Below are 24,730 nucleotides of genomic sequence, written 5' to 3'. Positions count from 1 at the left end.
ACTGTAATTGGACATACCAACTGGATCTCTTGCAGTGAATGATCTGGATGGCTTGCTTGCATCACCAACTCCAATTTCATTTTCAGCCTTAACACGGAACTGGTATTCATGATTAGGCAGTAAACCTGTAACAGTCATCTGTGTCCCTGCAATTGGGGACTTAACGACAGGGCCCCACCGAATGGCATGCTCTTCTTTCTTCTCAAGAATATAACCAGTGATAGGTTTTCCGCCATCATTATCAGGAGAGCACCACATAACAACCATTTCTTCTTTTGTAATTTTAGTCACTTCTGGAGCATCTGGTGCACCTGGTCTGTTAAACTGGGTCCTTGCAACAATAGACTCAGTTTCAACAGCAGGGCCAGCACCCATTTTGTTCTCTGCTCTCACTCGGAATTTGTATTCATTCCCTTCGATAAGGCGAGTAACTTTAGCTGAATTGGTAATTATAGCTGCTGAATGAACTGACCATACCCCTCTCTTTGTCTCACATTTTTCTATGATGTAGTTATAGATCTCACAACCACCATCATCTTCTGGTATCTCCCATGTAAGCTTGCATCTGTCCACAGAGATGTCTGACACTTTCAGGTCTCTAATAGGACCTGGTCTATCAAGAACATTCACCTTGGCCTCAGCAGAACAGGTTCCAGCAGCATTTGTTCCAGTAATTATGTATTTTCCAGTATCTCCACGTCTTGAATTTGTAAGCAGGAATTTAGTGAAGTTGGTGCCAGTTTCAACTTGCACTCTTGGGTTTTTGGTGATATCTCCAGTGACACCTTCTTTAGACCATTTTATATCAGGCTGAGGTTTACCTATAACCTCTGCCTCAATTGGAACTGCATCTCCAGCTTTAACAACAAGAACTCCTATCAGTTTGACTTTGAGCTCTGGCTGTACAAGTTCCTCCTTTACAAGAACTTCAGCTGTTGTCACCCAGTTACTCTCTCCTCCCTCATTCTTTGTTTGAACTCTAAATTGATAAATTTGGTTCTCAATACATCTGTCAGCCATGAAATAGGTTTCCTTTATGGCACCTTTGTGTAATCTTTCCCATTCATCCGATTCTTTAGGCTTCTTTTCAATATGATAAGCAAGGTTACGACTGCCACCATCATATTCTGGTTTCTTCCATTTGAGGAAGACAAATGTCTTGCCAATTTCAGTGATGTGGAAGTTCTCTGGCTCACCGGGTTTCTCAACTGGGTCAACAGCAAGGACTGGTGCTTTTGTTTCTGTTGGTGGACCAGCACCAATTTTATTCTCTGCACTCACACGGAAGAAATACTCACAATTCTCAATAAGTGGAGCTTTGACAAGTCGTTTAGTGCAGTCAGATGTAACAATTGTCCATCCCCTTTGACTTGGTTGTCGGCACTCAACTATATAATTAGTAATTTCAGTGCCACCGTTATCCTCTGGATTTTCCCAAGACACCATACATGACTCTTTAGTTACATAAGCAACCTTCAAATTCTGACAGGCTCCAGGAATATCAAGTACATTAACAATAATTGTAGCATGTGCTTGACCACTGCTGTTCTTTGCTTGAATTGCATATTTTCCATAATCAGCTCTAACAGCTTCCTGAATTACCAGCTCAACAAGAGGGAAGTTGTTGTTCATCTCAGTGCGTTTATCTCTGCCTAAAGCTCTTGCATCTTTAGTCCAAGTGATTTCTGGATCAGGTCTGCCCTTTACACGGGTCACAAGGTTGATGATTTGCCCTGCTCTAACTGTTAGGAGGTCACGGCAAGCAACATCAACAGTTACTTCGGGGGGAACAAGAATGTCCTTGGCAAGCACAGATTCTGTGAGTTCTCTTGGCTCACCATCTCCAACTTTGTTTGAGGCTCTAATACGGAATCTGTACTCTGTGCCTTCACTAAGTCCAGGTACTCTAAATGCACAAAACTTGATTAGATCCTTATTTATTTTGTCCCATTGTGCAGAACCTGATTTCTGGCATTCAACAACATAGCCCAGGATGGGGCTGCCACCATCTCTGGAAGGTTTGGTCCATACCAAATCTGCATATGACTTGCTCCAGTCTTTCAGCTTAATGTTACTTGGAGGCCCTGGAGGACCAATTGGACGTTTAGCTTTCACTGGGTCTGATGGATATGAAGGCTCACTTACACCAGCAACATTTTCAGCAAAGATTCTGAATTCATAGCTGTTGCCCTCAAACAGACCACACACCCTGTATCTTATATCCAGGACTGGTGTTTTATTGACACGAATCCATTTGCCGGTCATCTCCCTGCGCTCAACAATGTAGCCACTCACAGGGCTTCCTCCATCTGTTTCTGGTTCAGTCCATGACACTGTTACAGCATTTTCTGTTATATCAGAACATGTTGGTCGGCCAGGAGGGCCTGGTGGATTAAACATATGCTTGGCAATAGTGGGAGGACTTTCAAGGGCAGCTCCAATGCCAATTTTGTTCTCTGCACGTACACGCACAATATATTCACGTCCCTTCTCCAAACGTGGGACTTTGGCCTTTGTGCTGGTACTTCCAGAACTCACAACTGACCATGGCTCCCAAGGCTTCTTGACATCCTTCTTCTCTACAACATAGTTCATCAAAGGTGTACCACCATCATCTTTTGGAGGACGCCACTGGATTATCATATGATCGGGGGTAACCTCAAGGATATTTACAGGACCAACTGGAGCAGATGGAACATCAAGGACTGTGACATGTAGAGCAACGGACTTGCTTCCAGCAGGATTTGCCACAGAAAGTATATACTCTCCGCTGTCATTTCTGACACATTCACTAATAGTCAAGACAGTTGATTTTCCTTCAGTAACAATCTTAAATTTGCCCTCAGTTTTAAGCTCATTTCCTTCACTTTGCCACTTGGGTGTTGGAGTTGGGATTCCATGCATGACTGCTGGGAGAACAATTGTACTGCCAGCTTTGACAACAAGACCCTCAATAAGCTTCACATCAACTTCAATGGTTGGAGCCACTGAAAAAGATTATTAGCATAATAAAATTTAATTTTATGTTGTCAATAAATATTTGTATGTTAAAAAATAAGATGATATAATAAAATATTGTATAAGTCTTACAGGTTTTTTCCTGGCAAGTAATTGGCACAGTGGTGTCTGGTCGACTAATGCCAATTGCATTTTGTGATTTTACACGGAATCTGTAGGTTTTGCCCTCCACAAGTCCAGTAACATGGCATTGAGGATTGCTGACAGTCTTGTAGGTTACCCAGTCTGTGGAACCTTCTTCTTGATGCTCAACAATGAATCCAGTGATCTCACTTCCACCTGTGCGATCAGGCCACTCCCATTGAAGCCATACTTCAGTTTTGTCTGCATCCACATGATGCAGATTCTTGGGTGGACCAGGGGGATCTTTAGGTAAAAATATACAACTTAATTTAACAAACTGGTACATAAATTTCAAGCATTTAAAAATATTACATTTAATACTTACAAAGAGGATCAACTGCCTTGATGGGCTTGGTGGTTTCAACAAATTTACTCCTGCCAAACTGATTCTCAGCTGCAACTCGGAAGAGATACTGAATTCCTTCCATCAGATACTGAGCCATGAGGCTCAGCTTCTTAGATGCAGCAGACACTGGAACCCAGTTCTCAGCTGCTACATCTTTCTTTTGCACAACATAGTGGGAGATCACAGCACCACCATCATCTTCTGGCTTTTTCCATGTCAGGTAAGCTGATTCACTTGTGATTTCAGAGATGGTAAGATTCCTTGGAGGTCCAGGTTTATCTAAATCAAAAAGAAAAAGAGTCATTGAGGTGCTACTATAGGCATCTACTTAATTATACATACTGTGTATCTATCTATCTATCTATCTATCTATCTATTCATCCATCCATCCATCCATCTATCTATCTATTGTTCGTTAAGAGTTGTTCTTAAAACATTCATACCAAGAGTGAGAACAGTGCAAGTAGCAGATTTCGATCCAGCTGCATTCTGAATAGTGATGGTATAATTGCCACAGTCAGCACGGGTACACTTCTTAATGTGAAGTTTGCTTCCGCTTGCTGTGACCTCTATAAGGCAATGAGCAGGAACTTCACCATCATTCTTTTTCCAAGAGACAGTAGGTATTGGCATGCCCTTAATTGTGGCACTGAGTGTGATGTCTGTCCCAACCATGGCAAGGTGATCACGAGCCATATTGGCATGTAACAGCAACTCAGGCTCCTCTGCATGAGAATTGAGATAAGACAGACAGAAATATGAATTAATACATTTTTAGCGATTACTTTCCAGTATGTGAAAAACATACTTCCAGTTACAGGAGGAGAGTAGTATTATAAAACAACACCTACTTTTTCAATACTACTCTTATGCATTTTCTGAATATGTAAACAAAAAGAAAGAAATTACCAAGTCTGTCATGAACTGTCACTGGTTCCTTGACATATGCAGGCTCAGATTTTCCAGCTGCATTCACAGCCATAATTCTGAATTGGAACTCTCCACCTTCTGGTAGATTTGTCACAACAAACTTGGTGTCTGGGCATGATTCAGGAGTTTCATTTGCCTGGATCCATTCGATTGCACCGGGCTTCTGATACTCAATCAAGTAACCAAAAATTTTGCCTTTACCATCATGACGAGGAACACGCCATGATAGACTCACAGAATCTTTAGTCTTGTCAACAGCTTCAGGCAAAACAGGTGGGCTTGGCAAAACTATTAAAGAATAAAGTGAGAATGAGTGAATAAAGAATGATCAACAGTACTTCTTCCTGATAAGCATTAAGAAAAGGAAACCTTTAAAACACAAAGACTTACCAATGGGATCCTTAGCAAGAACAGGTTTACTTGGAGGGCTAGGATCTCCAGTTCCAATTTCATTCTCTGCCATTACACGGAATTCATATTCACAGCCTTCAACAAGGTCTTGTACCCTATACTGTGTAGCAGGGTAGATTGGATCTCTAGTTGCACGAGACCATCTCTTAGCGGAGGGCTCCTTCCTCTCCAAGATATAGTTTGTGATGGGCTTTCCACCATCACGAGGCCGGTTCCAAATCACCAGCGCTGAATCATGAAAGACGTCTTTTACAGTGGGTTGCTCAGGTGCCTCAGGTACCCCTGTAATTATGTGCAAGATATTAGGAACAAAACAATTTTTTACAGCTTTAATGTTCAACTATTTTTTTTGTGTGTTTTTACATACTGAATAGATCTTTAGCTTTCATCTCTTCTGACTCCAGTGGGTCACTTATGCCGTACATGTTCTCAGCACAAATTCTCATGATGTATTCACGACCCTCTACAAGCTTAGGTACTTTGCAGTGGGTTTTTGTGGAGGCAGATGTTACAGCTGTCCACATGTCTCTGTTTACATCTCTTTTCTCAATGATGTAGTTAGAAATTTCACATCCACCATCATCAAGAGGGGGCTTCCAAGAAATAACCATGTGATCTCTGTGAACTTCCTCAAAGACAACTGGGCCTTCTGGAGGCAATGGTCGATCTAAAAGAATGGACAGAATATTCATAGATAGATTGCTTGTTAGTTATAAGCCCAAAATATGTATTTTTATTCATCTTATTATTAGGGCTGCCCCCTAATAGTCGACTAACAGTTAGAAGAGGTTGTTTTTTTTTTTCGTAGAAAAAATTTAACTTAAAATACTCCGTCATTTTGGTCATACAGAAAGAGAGTAATGCGAACTGTAAAGGGCCTACTTTTTATTTCTTTCATTTTGTAAAATAATAAAAAACAATCAGGATGCGCTTTCTGGCGTCTCGGTCTCAGTGACTTGAGCACGTAACAAACATGAACAGAAAATCAGTGTATACTTGCCTCACAGACATGAGAAATATATCTATAGAAAGCTTGAGATGTCTACTTTTAAGCTAACCAATTTAAATGTCAAATAAATATTCTCAGTTTATGTAATCCGTATGAAATATGCATATAGGTGTGCATATTATAATGTTTAGACAGTCTCCTTGCTGTATTTTCACGACACACTCGTAATCATTACGTTTGCTGGTGCTCTATGGCAAGCTTTATGTGTGCGCTTGGGTGCTGATTAGGCTTATGTATTATATATAGGCAATTAAAGGCTCATTATTATGATTCATGGCTTATTAATATAAACGTGCGATTAGTTGACTAATGGCTTAAATCGAGTCGACTAGAAAAATCTTTAGTTGAGGGCAGCCCTACATATTATTTTACAGTTAAATAAACTTTTTTTCTCTCTTTTCATGAGACTTACCTGCAACTATGACATTACAAATGCCTTTACGAGCACCAGTACAGTTTTCAACTGTCACACAGTATTTGCCACTGTGCCCACGCTGAGCTTTCATAATACCCAGACACATTGTGGTAAGTGTATTTTTGAACTTGATATGATTGTCTGCTTTCAGTTCTTTGTCATCCTTAGACCAAGTGACAGATGGGGCTGGTTTTCCAGTGTAACGCCCCTGGAGTGCAAAGCTTTCACCAACACGCACAACAACCTTATCACGGAAGTCAAGCTCAATTGTAGGGGGCTCTAAAATTGAAAAAAAAAAAAAATCATATCATGAATGTCATTAATACTTAAAAAATAGAGTTAGCGGTTTATAATAATAATAATAGTGGTGTACATAACGAAGAACACTTGAAAAACAAAAACACTTCACTCACCAAGTTCGTCTTTACATGTAATTGGCTTAGTGGAGAAGGATGGTTTACCCGGACCAACTTCATTCACTGCACTGACACGGAATTCATAGGTGTCACCTTCACGGAGACCATCAAAAGTATATCTCCTATCCATCAGTGTTTCTTTGGTCAGTCTGACAAACTTGTCTTTGCCAATCATGCGAGCCTCAAGAATGTAGGATATCACCTCAGATCCTCCATCATACTTGGGTGGTTTCCATGTCACACTGATATAGTCTTTAGTGATGGCAGTCACCTCAATGTCTTCTGGACGGTCTGGAGCATCTAGTAAAAAGAGGCCAAATGATGATTAGCTACCATCCAATGTTGAATACTATTTTACAGCTGCATTACTTAGTCAATAGTTTAAAGCTATTTTAAATCCAGGGCGAAAAATACTTACTGATACGATCTTTAATCACAATTTCGCATGGTGTTTGGCAGAAAGGACCTACTCCAATTGCATTTTCAGCTGCAACTCTGAAGAAATATGCCTTTTTAAGCACCAGATTATTTACTACAGCATTTTGTCTGCCAGCTGTGTAGGAGCAAGATGTCCAAGCCTTGCGCTCAGCTTCACGTTTCTCAATTATGTAGTTGGAGATGGCAGATCCACCATCATCATCAGGGAAAAACCAGTTCAGCTTGCATGAATCAGTTGTAAGATTTTCTGCTGTGAATGGTACCCCCACTGGACCAGGGATATCTGAAGATGCAAAATAAGAACAGAAAATGTAAATTCTCTAATGTAGCTATTTCATAGTAACGTATGGATGATTTGAGCCTGATAATTCTCACTTACCAAGTACGTCAACAATAATAGACTTCTTCACCTCTCCTCCATCATTTTTGGCTGTTATTGTATAAACACCTCGTTGTGCCCTTGTGCAGTCTTTAATTACCATTGAGCAGCTTATTGAGGTGGTTTCAATAACAGCTTCTGGTGGGACTGGGTAACCATCTCTGCCCCATGTTATCACAGGTGGAGGCTGGCCTGACACATAAGCCAGGATACGAATAACACCTCCAGCGTGAATAACCATCTTCTCCTTTACTGAAATATCCAGCTCAAGAACTGGCAAAACTGAAATTAAAAAAATGTCACACGTGAATCTTTATTTAGATTTTACATCATTTTGCACACAAACAAAGAAATCACACTTCATTGGAAGAATTACATGTTAAATCACTGAGACTTACTTATTCGGTCCTTCATTTCAATGGCATCAGCAACTTCTCCTGGTTCACTCAGGCCAGCAGCATTGAATGCCAAAACTCTAAACTTAAACAATGCATTCTCTTTCAGTCCACTGACCACAAATTTAGTCCCTCTAACTTCCTTGTCTTTGGCCTGGAACAGAAAGAAGATATTTTTGTATAAAAAAAAGTATATGAACATGTTTTGCTGAAATGTACATAGTCGAGTCTTAAACAAACCTTAACCCATGCTTCTGTGCCCTCCTCTTTGTATTCAACATAGTAGCCCATTATCTTTGAACCTCCATCCTTCAAGGGTGGAATCCATTCCAAGTCTGCTGTAGTCTTAGTCCAATCGGTAACTTTTGGTGTTGGTGGAGAAGGAGGAGCTACAAGAAAACAGATTTGTCAAAGTGTGAAAATAGTGTGTCATAGTGTATCAAAAATATGCCATAGAATCTCACACTGTATTGTTTTCCTACCTATTGGCTCTCTGGCAAATGTTGGATCAGATGGCTCACTTGGAGGTCCACATCCTGCTGCATTAATTGCAGTCACACGGAACAAATACTGAGATCCCTCAATGAGTCCCTCGACTTTGTGAGACACACCAAGTGGCATGGGCCTGACTGGATCCCGAGTTACTCTGTTCCAGCGTTTAGATGTAGTTTCTTTACGCTCAAGCCAATAGCCTGTGATTGGAGTCCCTCCATCTGTGTCTGGCTCTTCCCAGTTCACAGTCATGGAGTCTATTGTGATGCTCGAAAGTGTTGGCTTCTCGCATTGGCCAGGTGGCACTTAAAAAAGCACATAAAATGATCAATGTAATCAACTGAAATTATTGTAATTTAAACATACAACATGTCCCTAATATAAACATTAAACATGTGAATGAATACTTACTGAACACATCTCTGGCTACTTCAGGTTCACTATCAAGAGGATCACCAACACCATATTTGTTTTGAGCCCTAATGCGGAAAATGTACTCGTGGCCTGGCATTAGATTCTCGACTGTGTATATTCTCTCTTTGGGTTCACTAGTGACAGGTATCCAAGTCTTCCTGTTGGCAACACGTCTCTCAATAGTGTAGTTTGTAATTTTGGAGCCACCATCATCCTTAGGAGGCAGCCATGACAGTGTTATTTGTTCAGCATGAATTTCCTCAAATTTGATGGGGGCAGATGGAGCCCCAGGAAGTCCTGTTTAAAAGAAGAGAATTATGTTATTTATAATAACAACACCTATACAGTATATCTTCATATAAAAAATGGTTGTTGCAATTTACCTAGAACATTAAGCCTCATTTCCTTGGAAACAGTGCCAAGGCTGTTGCTAGCAGTAAGAGTGTAGAGGCCTGTATCTGAGCGTTTGCCCTGCTGGATCAGCAGTGTACAGCTATCATCAGACACAAGCTTGTTGATGTGCTCATCATACTCAACATCAACCTTGCTTTCACCCTTGTGAGGTGGAGCCTTCTGCCATGTGAGTGTTGGGAATGGGCATCCCTTAATCTTGGCAACAATATGAATATCTTCACCCTGTTCAACCTCCATGAATTCTGGAAGCTCAATGAAAGGTGCCCCTAAAAGTGAAAGGAAGAAAGGTGAGTTGGTACACCATGCATCTCTTAAATTCACTGAATTGCTTTGTGTGTGTGTGTTGCTCTGTACATACTGTTCTGGTCCTTAATGATGATAGGTCCTGCTGTAGAGGATGGTCTACTCGCACCAACCTCATTCACAGCCTTAACACGGAATTCATATTCAGCACCCTGGTGGAGATCCTCCACTTTGAATGTGGTGGTATCAATATCACGGCGGTTGCACTGTCTCCAGGACTCTTGCTGCTTTCCACTGCTATCCCACCACAGACGCTCAACATTGTAGTGAGTCACAGGTGCACCACCATCATTTTTGGGTGGCTTCCAAGTCAGAGTCACAATGCCCTTGGACACATCAACGATTTTGACTCTTGTGGGAGGATCCGGAGGATCTACAATAATACAGAGTTTTGAATAGTTAGAATAAACTGTATTTAAGCATTTTTAATGACAGACTCATATACAAAATACACTTACGAATAGGATCCCTGGCTTTAGTCCGCTGAATGGTTGCGGTATGGGGCCCCAAACCAAAGCTATTCTCAGCTCTTATACGGAAAAAGTATTCTTGTCCTTCATTGAGGTCTGGCACAACTAAGGACTGCGCTGCACAAGCTGGGTTGACCTTTGTCCAAGCCTTTCCTTCAACAGTCTTTTTCTCAATGAAGTAGCTCTTGATCCTGTCACCACCATCACAGTCTGGAGGACTCCAGGTTAGTCTACATGTTCCACGTGTGATGTCACTGACTTTAATGTCTTTTGGAGCTCCAGGCAAATCTAGACAAAAGAGACACATTATGTGATATAATACATACTTCTAGACTTTCTGTATTCTAATGATACTACTATTTTATCGGGTTTTGATGTATTCATGATTTTAGGGATTTTGAATATGCTTACCAAGTACATTCACGCGCACTTTAACTACTTTAGTGCCAGCCTGGTTGTTGGCAGTGATGATATATCGGCCAGAGTGGTTTAATTTACATTCAGGGATTGTCATTACTGATGTTGTATCACTGGATGATATCTGCAGAGTTAAAATGTAAAATGTATTATTTGGTTTAGACTGAACAAACTGAGTATTTTGAAAAAATATGAATAATCCTACTTCTGAATCCTTCGGCAGAGTGTGACGCTCATTCTTTTTCTCTGTTGGAGCAGTTCCATCAAAGTCCCATGTCACATTTGGAATAGGTTTGCCAGAGATGGTGGCTGGAATCTTGATGGTTGTTCCAGCACGACAATTCAGAAGTTCATTAACTGTGACCTCCAAGGTAATGACAGGTTCCTCTGTGAACATGTCAAGTAACACATATATCTTTAATCATATATAATGTTCAACATATATGTATTAAATATTATTCTGTATTATTGTAACACACAAAAGTAAGACTTACCCAGAATATCCTGTACAATGATATCGGCAGTTCTGGGACTTGGCTCAGATTCACCAGCAGCATTGACAGCAACAATCCTGAACCTGCATTTCTTATTCTCTTTAAGCCCTGACACAGTGTATGCATTAGTCAGGATCAGCTTCTCCGGTGTATTGATCCTTCTCCATTCATGTGAACCTTCATCCTGAACTTCAACAATGTAACCCTTTATTGGACTTCCTCCATCTTTTTCTGGTGGGGTCCAAGAAAGGCTCACGCTGTTTGTGGATTTGTCTTTTACTACAGGTGCTGGTGGTTGACTTGGTGGGTCTACAAGTAACATTAAGAATGGAGAGTTGTATTCATTAGGAACTGGAATTCATAAACATATCAACATAAAAAATATTACTTACTTCTTGGATCAAGCGCAAACACACACTCTGTTGATTCACTTGGAGGTCCAACGCCAGCTGCATTCTGAGCCATCACACGGAACTTGTACTCGGCACCCTCAATAAGGTGCAGCACATTGTATTCCAGACCCTTGACTGCTGGTTTTGTGACTGGTGCCCTGTTAACACGACTCCAGTATACAGCACCTCTCTCTCTCTTTTCAAGCCAGTAGCCTTGAATGGTTGAGCCACCATTGTCTTTTGGAGGCTCCCAAGTGACCAACATGGATGAGCGAGTGTGTCCAATAATCCTTGGCCTCTGGGGTGGACCGGGAAGACCAAATGGATCTTTGAGTTCAACCTTTTCTGATTCACAACCATCACTGACCCCAAACTTGTTCTCAGCTTTGATCTGGAACTGGTAGGTACCATAGGCCTCCAACTTGTACACCTTCAGAAGGGAATTAAAAAAAATAAAAAATAAAAAACATTTAGAGTATTTATAAGCACATAGCACAGTGTCATTCTAGAAGGAACTGTCTCAAAGTAATACGTATTAATAACATGTATTAACCCCATAACGTCTGTCAATAACGCAGCATGTCAGCTGTTCCCAGTCAGACTTCTTTTTGCTGGCATCTCTCTTCTCAATGATGTAGTTAGTGAGGTCACTTCCACCATTGTCCTCTGGAGCATCCCAGGTAAGGTAGCAAGACTCAGCTTTGATGTCAGACACCACAATGTTTCTTGGTGGCAATGGGCGATCTAGGAAATAAACACCACAGTCACAGTCACACCACAAGTCACACCTCATAAAGGTAATCTTGTAACAAAATTGCTGAAAATAAAGTATGTCCCTAAAATAACTTAACTACAGGAAAAAATCCTGTGTAACTTGTACCATGTGGTGGAAAATCAATAAGCTTAAGTAAAATCATACTGAATACGGAATAACATTTAAAGGCTTACCCAAGATATCCACACGGATTGTGCGTTGACCTACTCCACGGGTATTTGTGGCAGTTAACTTGTATAGGCCGGTGTCTTGTCTTACAGTTTCAGGAATGCCAATTTTGGTGTTGATAGTTTGTCTGTTAATCTCCTCTGACTCCAACGTCATTGTCTCAGTGGGTTGGTCAATAACTACTCCATTCTTTGTCCACTCAAAGGTAGGCAAGGGTAGGCCAAAAATTTCAGCAGGAATTTCAATAGCTGCTCCTTTCTTGACAATAATGGCATCTCTCTTAAAGAATTTCAACCACTTAACAGTAGGTGAATCTAAAATAGAGCAAAATATCAATGAAAATGTTAAGGCATAATTTGTATTAGCAAACTAAAACTACACAAGTTCAAAATTGGTCAAGGAGTTATATTATAGGGAGTGATACATACGTTCATCATCCTGAATATTGACGCTGATTGCTTTGGATGGTTCCCCATTGCCAACCTCATTGACAGCTTTCACTCTGAAGTCATACATCATGTTCTCAGTCAAATTTTCCAGAGTGATGGTGAGGTCTTTGCAGAGTTGACGGTTGGCAACATCAAATTCATTGCTGTCTTGCCTCATCTTTTCAATATAGTAGCCTCTGATTGGAGAACCGCCATCACTACGAGGAGGTTCCCAAGTCAGTGTAATAGTATTCTTGGTCCTTTCCGTATAGTGCAATTTCTCTGGGGCAGATGGAACTCCTAAAATTTCAAGAAAGTTGTTTATCCCTTTTGTATGAATATTAAAACAAGTAATACAACATGTAATATATATATATATATGTGTGTGTGTGTGTGTGTGTGACCTGTGCTGGCAAAATAAGTCGCAATGTGCAAATGAGTTATTCTCTATTAAAAATATTTGTTGGAATCCGACAAAAAATGACTGAGCTGTTTGAAGTCAATTTTGAGAAAAATCAAGTTAAAGTTTTCTGAATGTCCCAAAACAAAATCATCTAGCACCCATACCTCAAAATCCCTGACAATAACACCAAATTTGGCACAAACCAAGTCAAAACCCATATCTATAGGAAAATTATATATATATATATTTTTTTTTTCCATGATTCCACAATTGTTTGATTAACATTAATGAAACAGACAGCCTATATATTAAGACTTACTGTACCACTCAGATGTAATATAATATTACAGTTACACATCAGATGTTTTTAACCAAATGTTCACTTAAGACATAACAGATAATGTTTGCGTGAATACTCGCCAAAACAGATTTTTTGAAATACTGTAATTCTGTGTGTATATCGGGATCGCGCACTGTCAGATCTGTCAGTCAGCGCGAATAAGATTGTTTTGTTTACATCAGCATGAGTTTGAAAATCACATTTCATTGGTTCAGACTCATGCCATCAAGAATTAGGTATGAATATTCACAAAGTTGGAATGCGCTTTACAGCGATATCAAACTTGTGCTGAGGGAAAAGCCAGTAGTCGAGAAGCAAGTAGAGAAAAATGGCATTTTTCATGATCAAAGAAAAGGTACTCCTCTCAGAAAACGTACAAATAAAGATACTTTTAGATGTTTATTTGCTATTTGGAGCATTAGGCTCGCTAGACAAGGGCCTTAATGAACTCATTTTTGTGAAAACCTCAATTTCGACAAAAATTGACATTTTTCACTTGTTTTGCCTATAGCTCGAAATTATCCTGTGCGCATTCTGACTCCTTTTGCCAGCACAGGTCATATACATATATATATATATATATATATATATATATATATATATGCAATTTAAATTCGAATTCAAAATATAATTCAAATTCAATATATAATTCATTTTTATTGTCTTTACCTTTGGGATCCACTGCTAAAACAGGTCCAAGGTCAACAGGAGCACCAAGGCCAAACTTGTTCCTTGCAACTACACGGAACATGTATTCTTCTCCATCAAGAAGACCAACAATGTCACATTTGCAACTGGCAACTTCCAGGGGTTGTCTGTAAATGTGCATTTTGGCATCCTTTCTCTCAACAACATAGCCCATTATGTCACTTCCACCATTATCCAGAGGATCTGACCAGGTGAGTGAAATCATCTTCTTGCTCACATGAACTGTCTTAAGATCAACCACTGGTCCGGGAACATCTTTTGTCCAAAAAAACAAACAAACAAGAAAACATTTCAGAATTAAAAAGCAAACCATTTTCCTAAGACTTTTTTGAAGAAAATAATTTTACTTACCCATCACATCCACCTTAACAGAGGCAGACTTGGTTCCACTGGGGTTGGTACCTGTGATCTGGTATATGCCATGGTCAGTTCTTAAAGCGGTTTTGATACTTAAAGTGCTGTTCTTTACTTCTGTCTCAATAACCATGCGTTCCTTGTCTGGCTCTGCATCATCCTTTGTCCACTTAACTTCTGGTACAGGTCGCCCAGTAACAACAGCAGGGAGACGCAATGTTTCTCCCGCTCTAATGATGACTCCATTCCTTACAGAGATATCAAACTCAACCCCTGGTGCCTCTGTTAAACAATGCAGATTTAAATATTTTGATTAGAAAATAATCTTGAGTGACAGCTTAATTTAGTTTGACTGTTCGAAAAAGAAAAACATTTTTAAGAGCTTCAGATCCTCTTTTGCACACTATTTGTAGCAAACGCCACAAACTTTTCAACATACCTTCAGGTTCTTTGGCCTGAACAGGTTCAGTCATGCCTGGGGCTCCATGTCCTGCATCATTTACAGCATACACACGAAGGTAATAATCAGCTCCTTCAGTCAGTCCAGTCACAGTGTACTTGCGGTCTTTGCATCTAAACTCAGTGCAGCGGACCCAATCCTTCTCTCCAACCAGACAGCGCTCAACATGATATCCAAGAATTTCTCCACCACCATTGTACAATGGAGGTACCCAGCTAATATCGATAGTAGTATTTGTGACATCAACAATTTTTGGTACAGGTGGACCAGGTGGCACTGCAAAAATTGTTACATTTAATTAAATTATAAAGCCATTTAAATCTAGTTAGTAAAAATCATTTTTCATTTTTCATTTCATTTTTCACACTTACAGATTGCATCCATTGCAGTTTGAGGATCAGTTGGTACACTGAATTCTCCTGGGCCAGCAAGATTTTCGGCACAGACCCTAAAGACGTAAACAAGGCCTTCCATAAGACCCTCAACCTTAACTGTCAGTGCACTAAGAAGATTGGCGTTCACTCTGATCCAATATTTGCTGTTGACTTCACGTCTCTCAACCCAATAGCCCAAGATAGGGCTACCATTGTCCTTTGGCTCATGCCAGCTAAGGGCAACTGTGCTGGAGGTGACCTCTCCAATTCTTGGCATGTTGGGAGCATCAGGTGGTTCTGAAAAACAATATTAAAATAAACTCAAATAAACTATAACATAAGCCAACCACTGTTCAAAGTATATCTAAAATATAATGTTACCAAATTGATTCTTCGCAACAAGTGGTTCAGAGTAGCATGGGTGTCCACAGCCAAACTTGTTTTCAGCTGTGACTCTGAAGATGTACTCCTTTCCTTCAATAAGCTTGGTTACAGGGTAATTGTATCCCTTGTGAGTCGAGGTCACAGTTACCCAACCAATCTCATCCGTCATGTTGTCTTTCTTTTCCAGTATGTAGTTGATGATCTCACTGCCACCGTCATCAAGAGGTGCATCCCAAGTGCAAACAACAGAGGTGTTCCTGATCTCATCAAATCCAAAGTTGACAGGGGGGCCAGGCTTATCTGTAAGTTATATCAGGCAGAAATGTTAATACACAATTGCTTAAGGATATACCCATAGTAGTTCCAAAAGTAACTTACCAAGAACATTGACGTCACAAGATGCTGTTGCAAAACCATGGGTATTCTCAACTCTAATAGTGAAATTTCCATGGTCAGACCTGACGGCATCACGCACCATCAGAGCAGTCTCACCCCTTTTGCTCTGGTCAAATGACAGGCGATCTAAAAGTGGTGGATGGAATTCTTCTTCAGGTTCAGGCTGAACAGACTTCTTCTTTTTCTTCTTCACAATTTCTGGTTTCTTCTTAGCTGGTGGCTGCCTTACATTCTCATCATTTCTGAACCATGTAACAGTTGGGTAGGGAGATCCAGATATGTAAGCATCCAATCTAATCTCCTCTCCCTTTCTAATACGGAGGCCAGAAGCAATACGGGCATGAAGTGATACCTTTGGTGGTTCTGAAGCAGAAAATTTAATAAAGATTTTAAAAAGTGACATTTAATGTTTTATTTGACACACAGAAAAGTTTGCATACTCAAAGAGGAGCTGTAATAGATTTTGTTTTTTAACATACCAACAGGATCAGCAGCCTTAATCAGTGATGTACTGCGAGATGGGTCACTTGCTCCTGCAATGTTCTCTGCACGGACACGGAACTGGTATTCTTTTCCTTCTGTCAAACCAGTGACGGTGTAGGAGAAACCAGGTACCAGATTCGGAACGCATCTCTCAAATCTGTCACCATCTTTTTCAATCTGTTCAAGAATGTACCCTGTGATTGGGCATCCACCATCATATGGTGGTGCCATCCAAGTAATAGTGATTGAATTTGAGGTGGGATTGTGTCCTTCAACCTCAATTGGTGGGTCTGGATGTTCTGTAATATAATAATTGTAAATAATAATGAAAATATGAATGACAAACATGACCAGAGAGACTGTGCATAAAATAAGTTGATAAAAATATATATTTAATAATTATACTTACGTTTCTGTTCTTCTGATATGACAGGATTGCGAAGTTCAAGAAACTCGCCACTGCCAATTTTGTTAACAGCTTTCACTCTGAAGTAATATTCACCATTGAGCATAAGATCTTTGACCAGAAAACTTAAAACATTGTCTCCAGACATCACAGGCAAAAATGTTTTCTTCTGAGCTTCCCTACGCTCCAGAACATAGTGCAAGATTGGGCTACCACCATCACTCTCTGGAGGCTCCCAAGAGATCTTGCAAGAGTTCTTGGTGACCTCACTTGGAGAGATGTCTTTACATTGTCCAGGCAGGCCTTTTAACGAAAAATGTAATGAGGGATTAAGCTTGATTTTTAAGCAGTAGGTATGGTGTAAATCAGTTAAAGCCAATTTATATAGTTTATACAGTTTCTTACCAATCACTTTTACGTTGATTGTGCCAGTTATTGAACCCAGACTATTCTCGAGAGTAACAGTGTACACGCCAGCATCTTCATGTTTACACTTGAGAAGCTCCAGTTGAACACGATTAAGTTCACATGTCAATGTCAGTCTGTCTTCAGTCTTTAATTCAGTGTCACCCTTTTTCCAGACCATTGATGGTTTTGGAATTGCTCTGTATGGGATTTTTATATTCATCTTCTCACCCTCAACAACAACAATATCTTGAGTCTCGAGATCCATGGTTGGTGCACCTTTAAAATATTGAAAAATGTATTAAATACCAGTATCAGACCAGTGGAAAAAATATGCCCTTTCATTCACAATGAATAATTTAATAGTCCTTACAGTCAGGGTCTTTGGCAAAGACACCATCGGAAATTTCAGAGGGATCACTGACTCCAATAGCATTGATAGCACGAACTCTCAACACATATTTTTTCTCAGGAATGATGCCTTCCTCAGCCTTAAACCTAAGCTCTTTGACAGGACGGGCATTAATTCTCATCCACTTCTCAGTTCCAGCTTCAGACAGCTCAACGTGGTAGCCTGTGATTGGACTTCCTCCATTCTTTTCTGGAGCTTTCCATGTGATGTTGATGTGCTCTCTGCTGGCATCAACAATCTTGACTTCAGTTGGAGGAGAAGGTGGACCTAATAAACAAACAAACAAACAAAACACATTAATCCAGATAATGGGGTGTACACAATCATCTATAACTACTTCAGCATTAGTATGTTATGCATGCTATGTAATTATGCATTAACTAAACATACTTATGGGATCCTCAATGGTCATGACAACAGTAGGTTCACTCGGGTGGCCAACTCCAGCTTCATTCTCAGCACGGACCTGGAACTGCACCTCACTGCCTTCATCAACATCAGTCACCCTGTACTTGCATTCAGGGCCAGATGTCTTTCCAGACTTTACCCAGCGTGTGCCTACCTTCTCTTTCTTCTCAATAACATACCTACAAAAAAAATAATTCATGAGACAATTGTGTTTGCATTTTATAAAACCTGTGTAATTTTTTTTTTTTTTTTTTTTAATTTGTCCATACTTAGTGATTGGTCTTCCACCATCACTGTTGGGTGGCTCCCATTTCAGGTCAACATGTCTCTTGGACACCTCCACAACAGTCAAAGCGTAGGGTGGTCCAGGGGTTGCTAAAGAGGACAAGAATGACTCACTTTAATCAAAACAAAACAAAACAAAACAAACATACAAAACATGTAGTTCAACTTACTGAAAGTATCCTTGGCCAGAACAGAGTCCTCTAGTTCACAGAACTCGCTTACACCAGCTGCATTCTCAGCAGCAACACGGAACACATAAAGAGAGCCTTCATTAAGTGGAGTGACAGTATACTTGGTCTCTTTCACTGTGGTGTCCACAGCCTGCCAGGCCCTGCGTCTGACGTCTCTCTTCTCAACAACATAGTTGGTGATCGGAGAGCCACCATCACTATCTGGTTCAGTCCACTTCAGGTCACAGTTGATTTTACTAATGTTAACCACCTCAAGCCAACGTGGGGCATTTGGAGGGTCTGGTCAAATGAGAATGACAAATATAATATTATCATCATCATTGTGGTTTGAATATAAAAAGAAGAGAACGTATCAGTGATACATTTGAAAATTTGGGATGCAATTAGTCTTTTATATCTTTCATTAATATTTACATTGACAATGGGCATTGACCACGTTTACATGTTTGCTATTTTCTGATTAAGATTAATATTCTGGTTAAGCCATTGTTTAGAAGAACATATTTACATGCTTCAACTTGTACTGTGTACAGTGTTTCTGTAAACAGTTAATTTATTTTAAATGAACAGTAGATATCCTGAGTAAGATGACACAGAATTTGACACAGAATTTTAATTAATACAAGCATATGTTCAGATTTGTATAAACAAAAATATTGGCTTAATCAAGTTAAGGCAATAAGGTTAACACATTTACACTATTTATACTTAATTGGAATATGACTAAATTCTGATATTGGATTTTTAATGAGCATGTACCATGGTCAATGTTGTTTTTGTATGCAGTCCAAAAATACAATTAAATGTCATGCTTATTGATATATCTAGATAATGATATCTAGATATATTCTTGATATACTGTGTAGCTTTTGACTATAATGACCAAAATGTTTAGATAAATCAGTTTTCAAATCCTTCTGTCAACACTTACAAAGTCTCTCTTTGCAGACAACAGGGTCACTTGGGTCACTGGCTTCACTCTCTCCAGCAACATTGACGGCCTTGACTCTAAAAGAATACTCTTGCTTCTCCATCAGACCCTTCAATAAATGCTCTGTTGTTGGCACATCCTCAGCTACACGAACCCATTCCTCAGTTCCGGTCTTTTGAAGCTCAATTATGTAGGACTCAATCTTAGCGCCACCATCATGCTCAGGTCTGGTCCACTGCAGGTGTGCTGAAGTCTTGGCAGTGTCTTTGATGAATGGTTTCCCAGGAGCCCAAGGAGGATCTAAAACAACAACATTTGAAATTCATGACTTTAAATTTTAATTATTTAATTTGCCACAAAGTTGAAAAATAAAACCGTAACATACCAATTGGATCTTTAATCAAAACTGGGTCAGTCTCATCACTTGGCTTTCCTGGTCCAGCAAGATTCTCAGCCAAAACACGGAACCTATACTTCTTCTTTGTTGGCAAACCTTTCACCCTTAAAAGGCAACATTATTTGAGAATTTCTTTTGCCCTTCCTTCACCATTCAAATGTCGACACAATGAAAACAATTATCCTTACCTGTAGGTTGCGTCCTTAATCGGCAGCTTGTTACACCTGATCCATTTGTCAGTCTCAGGATCAAACCTCTCAACCCAGTAACCAGTGATGGGGCTTCCACCATCTTCATCAGGCTCATACCAAATTAGAGTTACAGCATCCTTTGTGATATCAGAAGGCTGAACCCTGGTTGGTGCCCCAGGAGTATCTGATTGACAGAGAAAGAGAAATTATTTTGTAAATAAGGTTAGGTAAAGAAACTTAGTGTATAATATAGTGAAGCATACACTTACCAAATGAATACTTTGCAACAATAGGCACATGCTCTGCAGGAGTCCCAATGCCATACTGGTTCTCAGCAGACACTCTGAAGACATATTCCTTCATAGGCACCAGTTTGCGGGCTTTGAAAACAGTTTGTTTGATTGTAGCAGACAGTTTCTGCCACTCTTCTTTATCTGTGGGTCTCATCTCAACAATGTAATTGGAAACTGGGGAGCCACCATCATCTCTGGGGGCATTCCAGGCCAGAAAGCAGGATTCATTGGTGATTTCAGAGATATCAAAAGCAGCCGGAGGGCCAGGTTTATCTGTTTTCAACACAATGAAAACAAAAAAATAAATATATTTACCATCGATTTTTTTAATTGCATTATGCAGAAATGACAGATTACATGAAGCAACACCCTACCAAGAATGTTGACGTCAACAGTTGCAGTGGCACGGCCACTAGTGTTGACAGCCTCAATGATATAGGTGGCTGTATCAGATCTGGTTGTGTTTGCAATGGAAAGTGTGGAATGTCCAGGTTTTGTGTCAATGCTAATCCTATCCTCTGGTTTCAGGACAAGGTCAGCTTTTGTCCATTTCACTCTTGGCTCTGGTTTGCCAAGCACATCAGCAGGCAGGTCAATCTTAGTGCCAGCCCTGGCAGTCAAGCCTGCAAGAAGCTTCACATCCAGCTGGATCTCTGGTGGCTCTGTAAAATAATAAAAATTTTAATATAGCAGATTCTAACCATAATTTAACTATTATATTGATGAATCTAGATCACTAACCTTTAGGATCAACAGCAAGGATCTCGTCTGTAGCCCTGCATGGTCGGCTGGCTCCAAGTCTGTTGACTGCTCTCACACGGTAAGCATACCATTGACCTTCAATAAGACCAGTCACCTGGAACCTAAGATATGTATAATGACACAGATTACAGATGTATCTGAATAATTATTAAACACAATTATATGCTTTAGTTACACTATGTTCCATTACGAGGATGCACATTAAGAATCACCACTCACTTAAGCTCAGGTATGGGATCTCCACAGGCTTCCCATTTGTCAGTGCCACGCTGACATTTATCAACAATGTAGCCCTTGACCGCAGCACCACCATCATATCTGGGAGGTTCCCAAAGCAGGAAGATGCCCTTTGCTGATTTGTCCCTCCATTTCAGGTTCTCAGGAGGGTCAGGCACAGCTGTATTTCAAACAAGTTTCATCGGTCATACAGTGTATATGTACATACATATATATATATATATATATACACATACATATATATATATATATATATATATACACATATATATATATATATAGTATTATACAAACATTGTGCCTGTGTGTAACACTTTTTAAAACTTACTGGCTGGGGAGGACACATTAACAGGTTCATCAATGTATGCTGGCTCTCCTGGTCCACATTTGTTGCAAGCAATAACACTGAACAAGTACTCCTTGCCCTCAATGACATCTGTGGCAGTGTACTCAAGGTCCTGTATGCCTGACATCACCTGAAGTGTAGATGCTGTTAGAACCTAAATGTTTCACTGAGTGTACAAATACTGTAAAGTACAAGTACAGTAACTGTTAAAAACACCTCACCTTGACCCAGGTCTTGCGGGAAACCTCTCTTTTCTCAATATTGTACCCACTTACAGGGCTGCCTCCATCATGGTCTGGTGCTTCCCACATTAGATGCACATGATGTCTGGTCACCTCTGCAACTTTGAAGTCTTTGGGTGCACTTGGACATGCTGAAAGGTGCAAAAATATGATTGCACATTAATTGTTGTGCAAAACCAAAAACAATAAATTAAAATGAAAATTTGCATACCAATAACATTGACTTCGATCTCTCCAGATATAGTTGTCACATCATTCTCCAGTTGTAAGGTATACGTTCCTTTGTCTGGACGTACACTTGGTGCAACAACCAGTTCGGTGTATGTAGGCTTTGTGACCATGGAAACACGGTCACCTGCGGTGAGCTCTTTGTCACCAAATGACCACTTGGGTTTAGGCACGGGATATCCCGTAATGGGAACTCGGATGATAAGAGCATTGGGGACAATGACCTCCAGACCATTTGCGAAACCACTGAGGTCCATGGTGGGACCCACTAAGGGCAGAAAATAAAATTGAGAAAACATTTAAAATAAAGTACACACACACACACACACACATATATTTCTGTATGTACACTGTATGACAGTGTATGAAACTTGGTCATATATATACAGGTGCATCTCAATAAATTAGAATATCATGAAAAAGTTCTTTTTTTTTCTGTAATTTAATTCAAAAAGTAAAACTTTAATATATTCTAGATTTATTAGACATAAAGTAAAATATTTCCCGACTTTTTGGTTTTCATTTTGATGATTACAGCTTGCTGCTCATCAAAATAAAAAAATCAGTATCTCAAATTATTAGAATATTTAATTTCAAGTTCTATTAAATTACCATTCTCAGGGTATAAATACTGGGTTTAGGTCAGTAATCCCAACAGCAGTCATGGGGAAGTCTGCTGACTTGACAGTTGTCCAAAAGACGATCATCAAGACCCTCTACAATGAGGGTAAGCCACAGAGGGTCATTGCTGAAAGAGCTGGCTGTTCGTAGAGTGCTGTGCCAAAGCATATTCATGGAAAGTTGACAGGAAGGAAAAAGTGTGGTAGGAAAAGGTGTACAAGTGAAAGGAATGACCGCAGGCTTGAGAAGATTGTCAGGCGAAGCGGATTTAAGAACTTAGTAGAGCTTCAAAAGGAGTGGACTGAAGCTGGAGTCAGTGCATCAAGAGCCACCGCACACAGACATCTTCAGGAAATGGGCTACAACTGTCACATTCCACGTACCAAACCACTTCTGAACCAAAGATAACGTCAGAAGTGTCTTACCTGGGCTAAGGAGAAAAAGAACTGGACTGTTGCTCAGTGGTCCAAAGTCCTCTTTTCAGATGAAAGTAAATTTTGCATTTCATTTGGAAATCAAGGTCTGAAGAGTGGAGAGGCACAGAAACCATGTTGCTTGAAGTCCAGTGTGAAGTTTCCACAGTCAGTGATGATTTGGGCTGCCATGTCATCTGCTGGTGTTGGTCCACTGTGTTTTCTGAAGTCCACAGTCAACGCAGCCATCTACCAGGAAATTTTAGAGAACTTCATGCTTCCTTCTGCTGACAAGCTTTATCGAGATGCTGATTTCATTTTCCAGCAGGATTTGGCACCTGCCCACACTGCCAAAGGTACCAAAAGCTGGTTCAATGACCATGGTGTTACTGTGCTTGATTTGCCAGCAAACTCGCCTGACCTGAACCCCATAGAGAATCTACGGGATATTGTCAAGAGGAAGATGAGAGACACCAGACCCAACAATGCAGATGACCTGAAGGCCGCTATCAAAGCAACCTGGGCTTCCATTACACCTGAGCAGTGCCACAAGCTGATTGCCTCCATGCCACACCGCATTGATGCAGTAATTCATGCAAAAGGAGGCCCAACCAAGTATTGAGTGCATAGAAATGAACATATTTTTCAGAAGCCTGACATTTCTGTTTAAAATATCCTTTTTTTTTATTGATCTTATGAAGTATTCTAATTTATTGACATAGTGAATTGGTGGGTTTTTGTTAAATGTGAGCCAAAATCATCACAATTAAAAGAACCAAAGACTTACAGTACTTCAGTCTGTGTGCATTGAATTTATTTAATACACAAGTTCCACAATTTGAGTTGAATTACTGAAATAAATGAACTTTTCCACGACATTCTAATTTATTGAGATGCACCTGTATATATATATATATATATATTTTTTTTTTTTTTAAATCTGCCTTTGAGGGAAAATGCCTAAAGTTAAAAGTTAAAATAACTTACCATGAGGATCATCGGCTAAAAGTGGCCCAAGTGTATCGGCTGGATCAGACACCCCAGCAGCATTTTCTGCACAAACTCTGTAGTGATACTTCTGACCAAACTTCAGTCCAGAAACCTTAATATAGGACATAGGATGCATAAGTGAACACATTATAAAACAAAAAAAAACTTAATTAATATTGTTAAATTCAAAACATAACATTTGTCAAGAAGACATACCCTGTAGTAAAGGTCAGGGCAAAGCCTAGCGTTACATCTCAGCCACTTGTCAGTGCCGTCTTCACACTTCTCAATGATGTAGCCTGTAATCATGCTGCCTCCATTGCTGATGGGTGTTTCCCATGACAGCTGAACTGAGTCTTTGGTCTGATTTGTGTAGTTGAAGTTCAGAGGTGGACTTGGCCTCTCTGTAATAGAAGACAAAAT

The 24,730-nt window shown here is 39.9% G+C and overlaps 1 protein-coding gene across 1 annotated transcript in view; it reads right to left on the bottom strand.

The window, feature by feature from the left end:
* ttn.1 (titin, tandem duplicate 1) overlaps positions 1 to 24,730 on the bottom strand; it is a 136,324-nt gene that overhangs the window by 52,151 nt on the left and 59,443 nt on the right. Inside the window, 50 exon segments of the mRNA XM_051906834.1 lie at positions 18 to 2,987; positions 3,091 to 3,384; positions 3,467 to 3,766; positions 3,931 to 4,212; positions 4,397 to 4,705; positions 4,808 to 5,110; positions 5,196 to 5,495; positions 6,250 to 6,531; positions 6,666 to 6,968; positions 7,087 to 7,389; positions 7,486 to 7,767; positions 7,884 to 8,034; positions 8,121 to 8,269; positions 8,363 to 8,677; positions 8,784 to 9,083; positions 9,170 to 9,466; positions 9,559 to 9,876; positions 9,962 to 10,261; positions 10,385 to 10,514; positions 10,596 to 10,777; positions 10,885 to 11,193; positions 11,277 to 11,706; positions 11,830 to 12,020; positions 12,225 to 12,533; positions 12,648 to 12,947; positions 14,060 to 14,353; positions 14,450 to 14,734; positions 14,892 to 15,188; positions 15,284 to 15,583; positions 15,668 to 15,970; positions 16,049 to 16,429; positions 16,546 to 16,848; positions 16,959 to 17,258; positions 17,361 to 17,639; positions 17,734 to 18,039; positions 18,163 to 18,359; positions 18,450 to 18,555; positions 18,636 to 18,935; positions 19,588 to 19,887; positions 19,973 to 20,088; positions 20,173 to 20,359; positions 20,445 to 20,741; positions 20,843 to 21,130; positions 21,210 to 21,331; positions 21,450 to 21,627; positions 21,796 to 21,943; positions 22,035 to 22,186; positions 22,267 to 22,551; positions 24,305 to 24,419; positions 24,524 to 24,711. Coding sequence (XP_051762794.1) covers positions 18 to 2,987; positions 3,091 to 3,384; positions 3,467 to 3,766; positions 3,931 to 4,212; positions 4,397 to 4,705; positions 4,808 to 5,110; positions 5,196 to 5,495; positions 6,250 to 6,531; positions 6,666 to 6,968; positions 7,087 to 7,389; positions 7,486 to 7,767; positions 7,884 to 8,034; positions 8,121 to 8,269; positions 8,363 to 8,677; positions 8,784 to 9,083; positions 9,170 to 9,466; positions 9,559 to 9,876; positions 9,962 to 10,261; positions 10,385 to 10,514; positions 10,596 to 10,777; positions 10,885 to 11,193; positions 11,277 to 11,706; positions 11,830 to 12,020; positions 12,225 to 12,533; positions 12,648 to 12,947; positions 14,060 to 14,353; positions 14,450 to 14,734; positions 14,892 to 15,188; positions 15,284 to 15,583; positions 15,668 to 15,970; positions 16,049 to 16,429; positions 16,546 to 16,848; positions 16,959 to 17,258; positions 17,361 to 17,639; positions 17,734 to 18,039; positions 18,163 to 18,359; positions 18,450 to 18,555; positions 18,636 to 18,935; positions 19,588 to 19,887; positions 19,973 to 20,088; positions 20,173 to 20,359; positions 20,445 to 20,741; positions 20,843 to 21,130; positions 21,210 to 21,331; positions 21,450 to 21,627; positions 21,796 to 21,943; positions 22,035 to 22,186; positions 22,267 to 22,551; positions 24,305 to 24,419; positions 24,524 to 24,711 — 15,636 coding nt within the window.

Source organism: Ctenopharyngodon idella, chromosome 9 (assembly GCF_019924925.1).
Source record: "Ctenopharyngodon idella isolate HZGC_01 chromosome 9, HZGC01, whole genome shotgun sequence".
Classification (NCBI taxonomy): domain Eukaryota; kingdom Metazoa; phylum Chordata; class Actinopteri; order Cypriniformes; family Xenocyprididae; genus Ctenopharyngodon; species Ctenopharyngodon idella.
The sequence above is the reverse complement of the archived record's forward strand: the minus strand, read 5'-3'. Positions and strand labels throughout refer to the sequence as shown.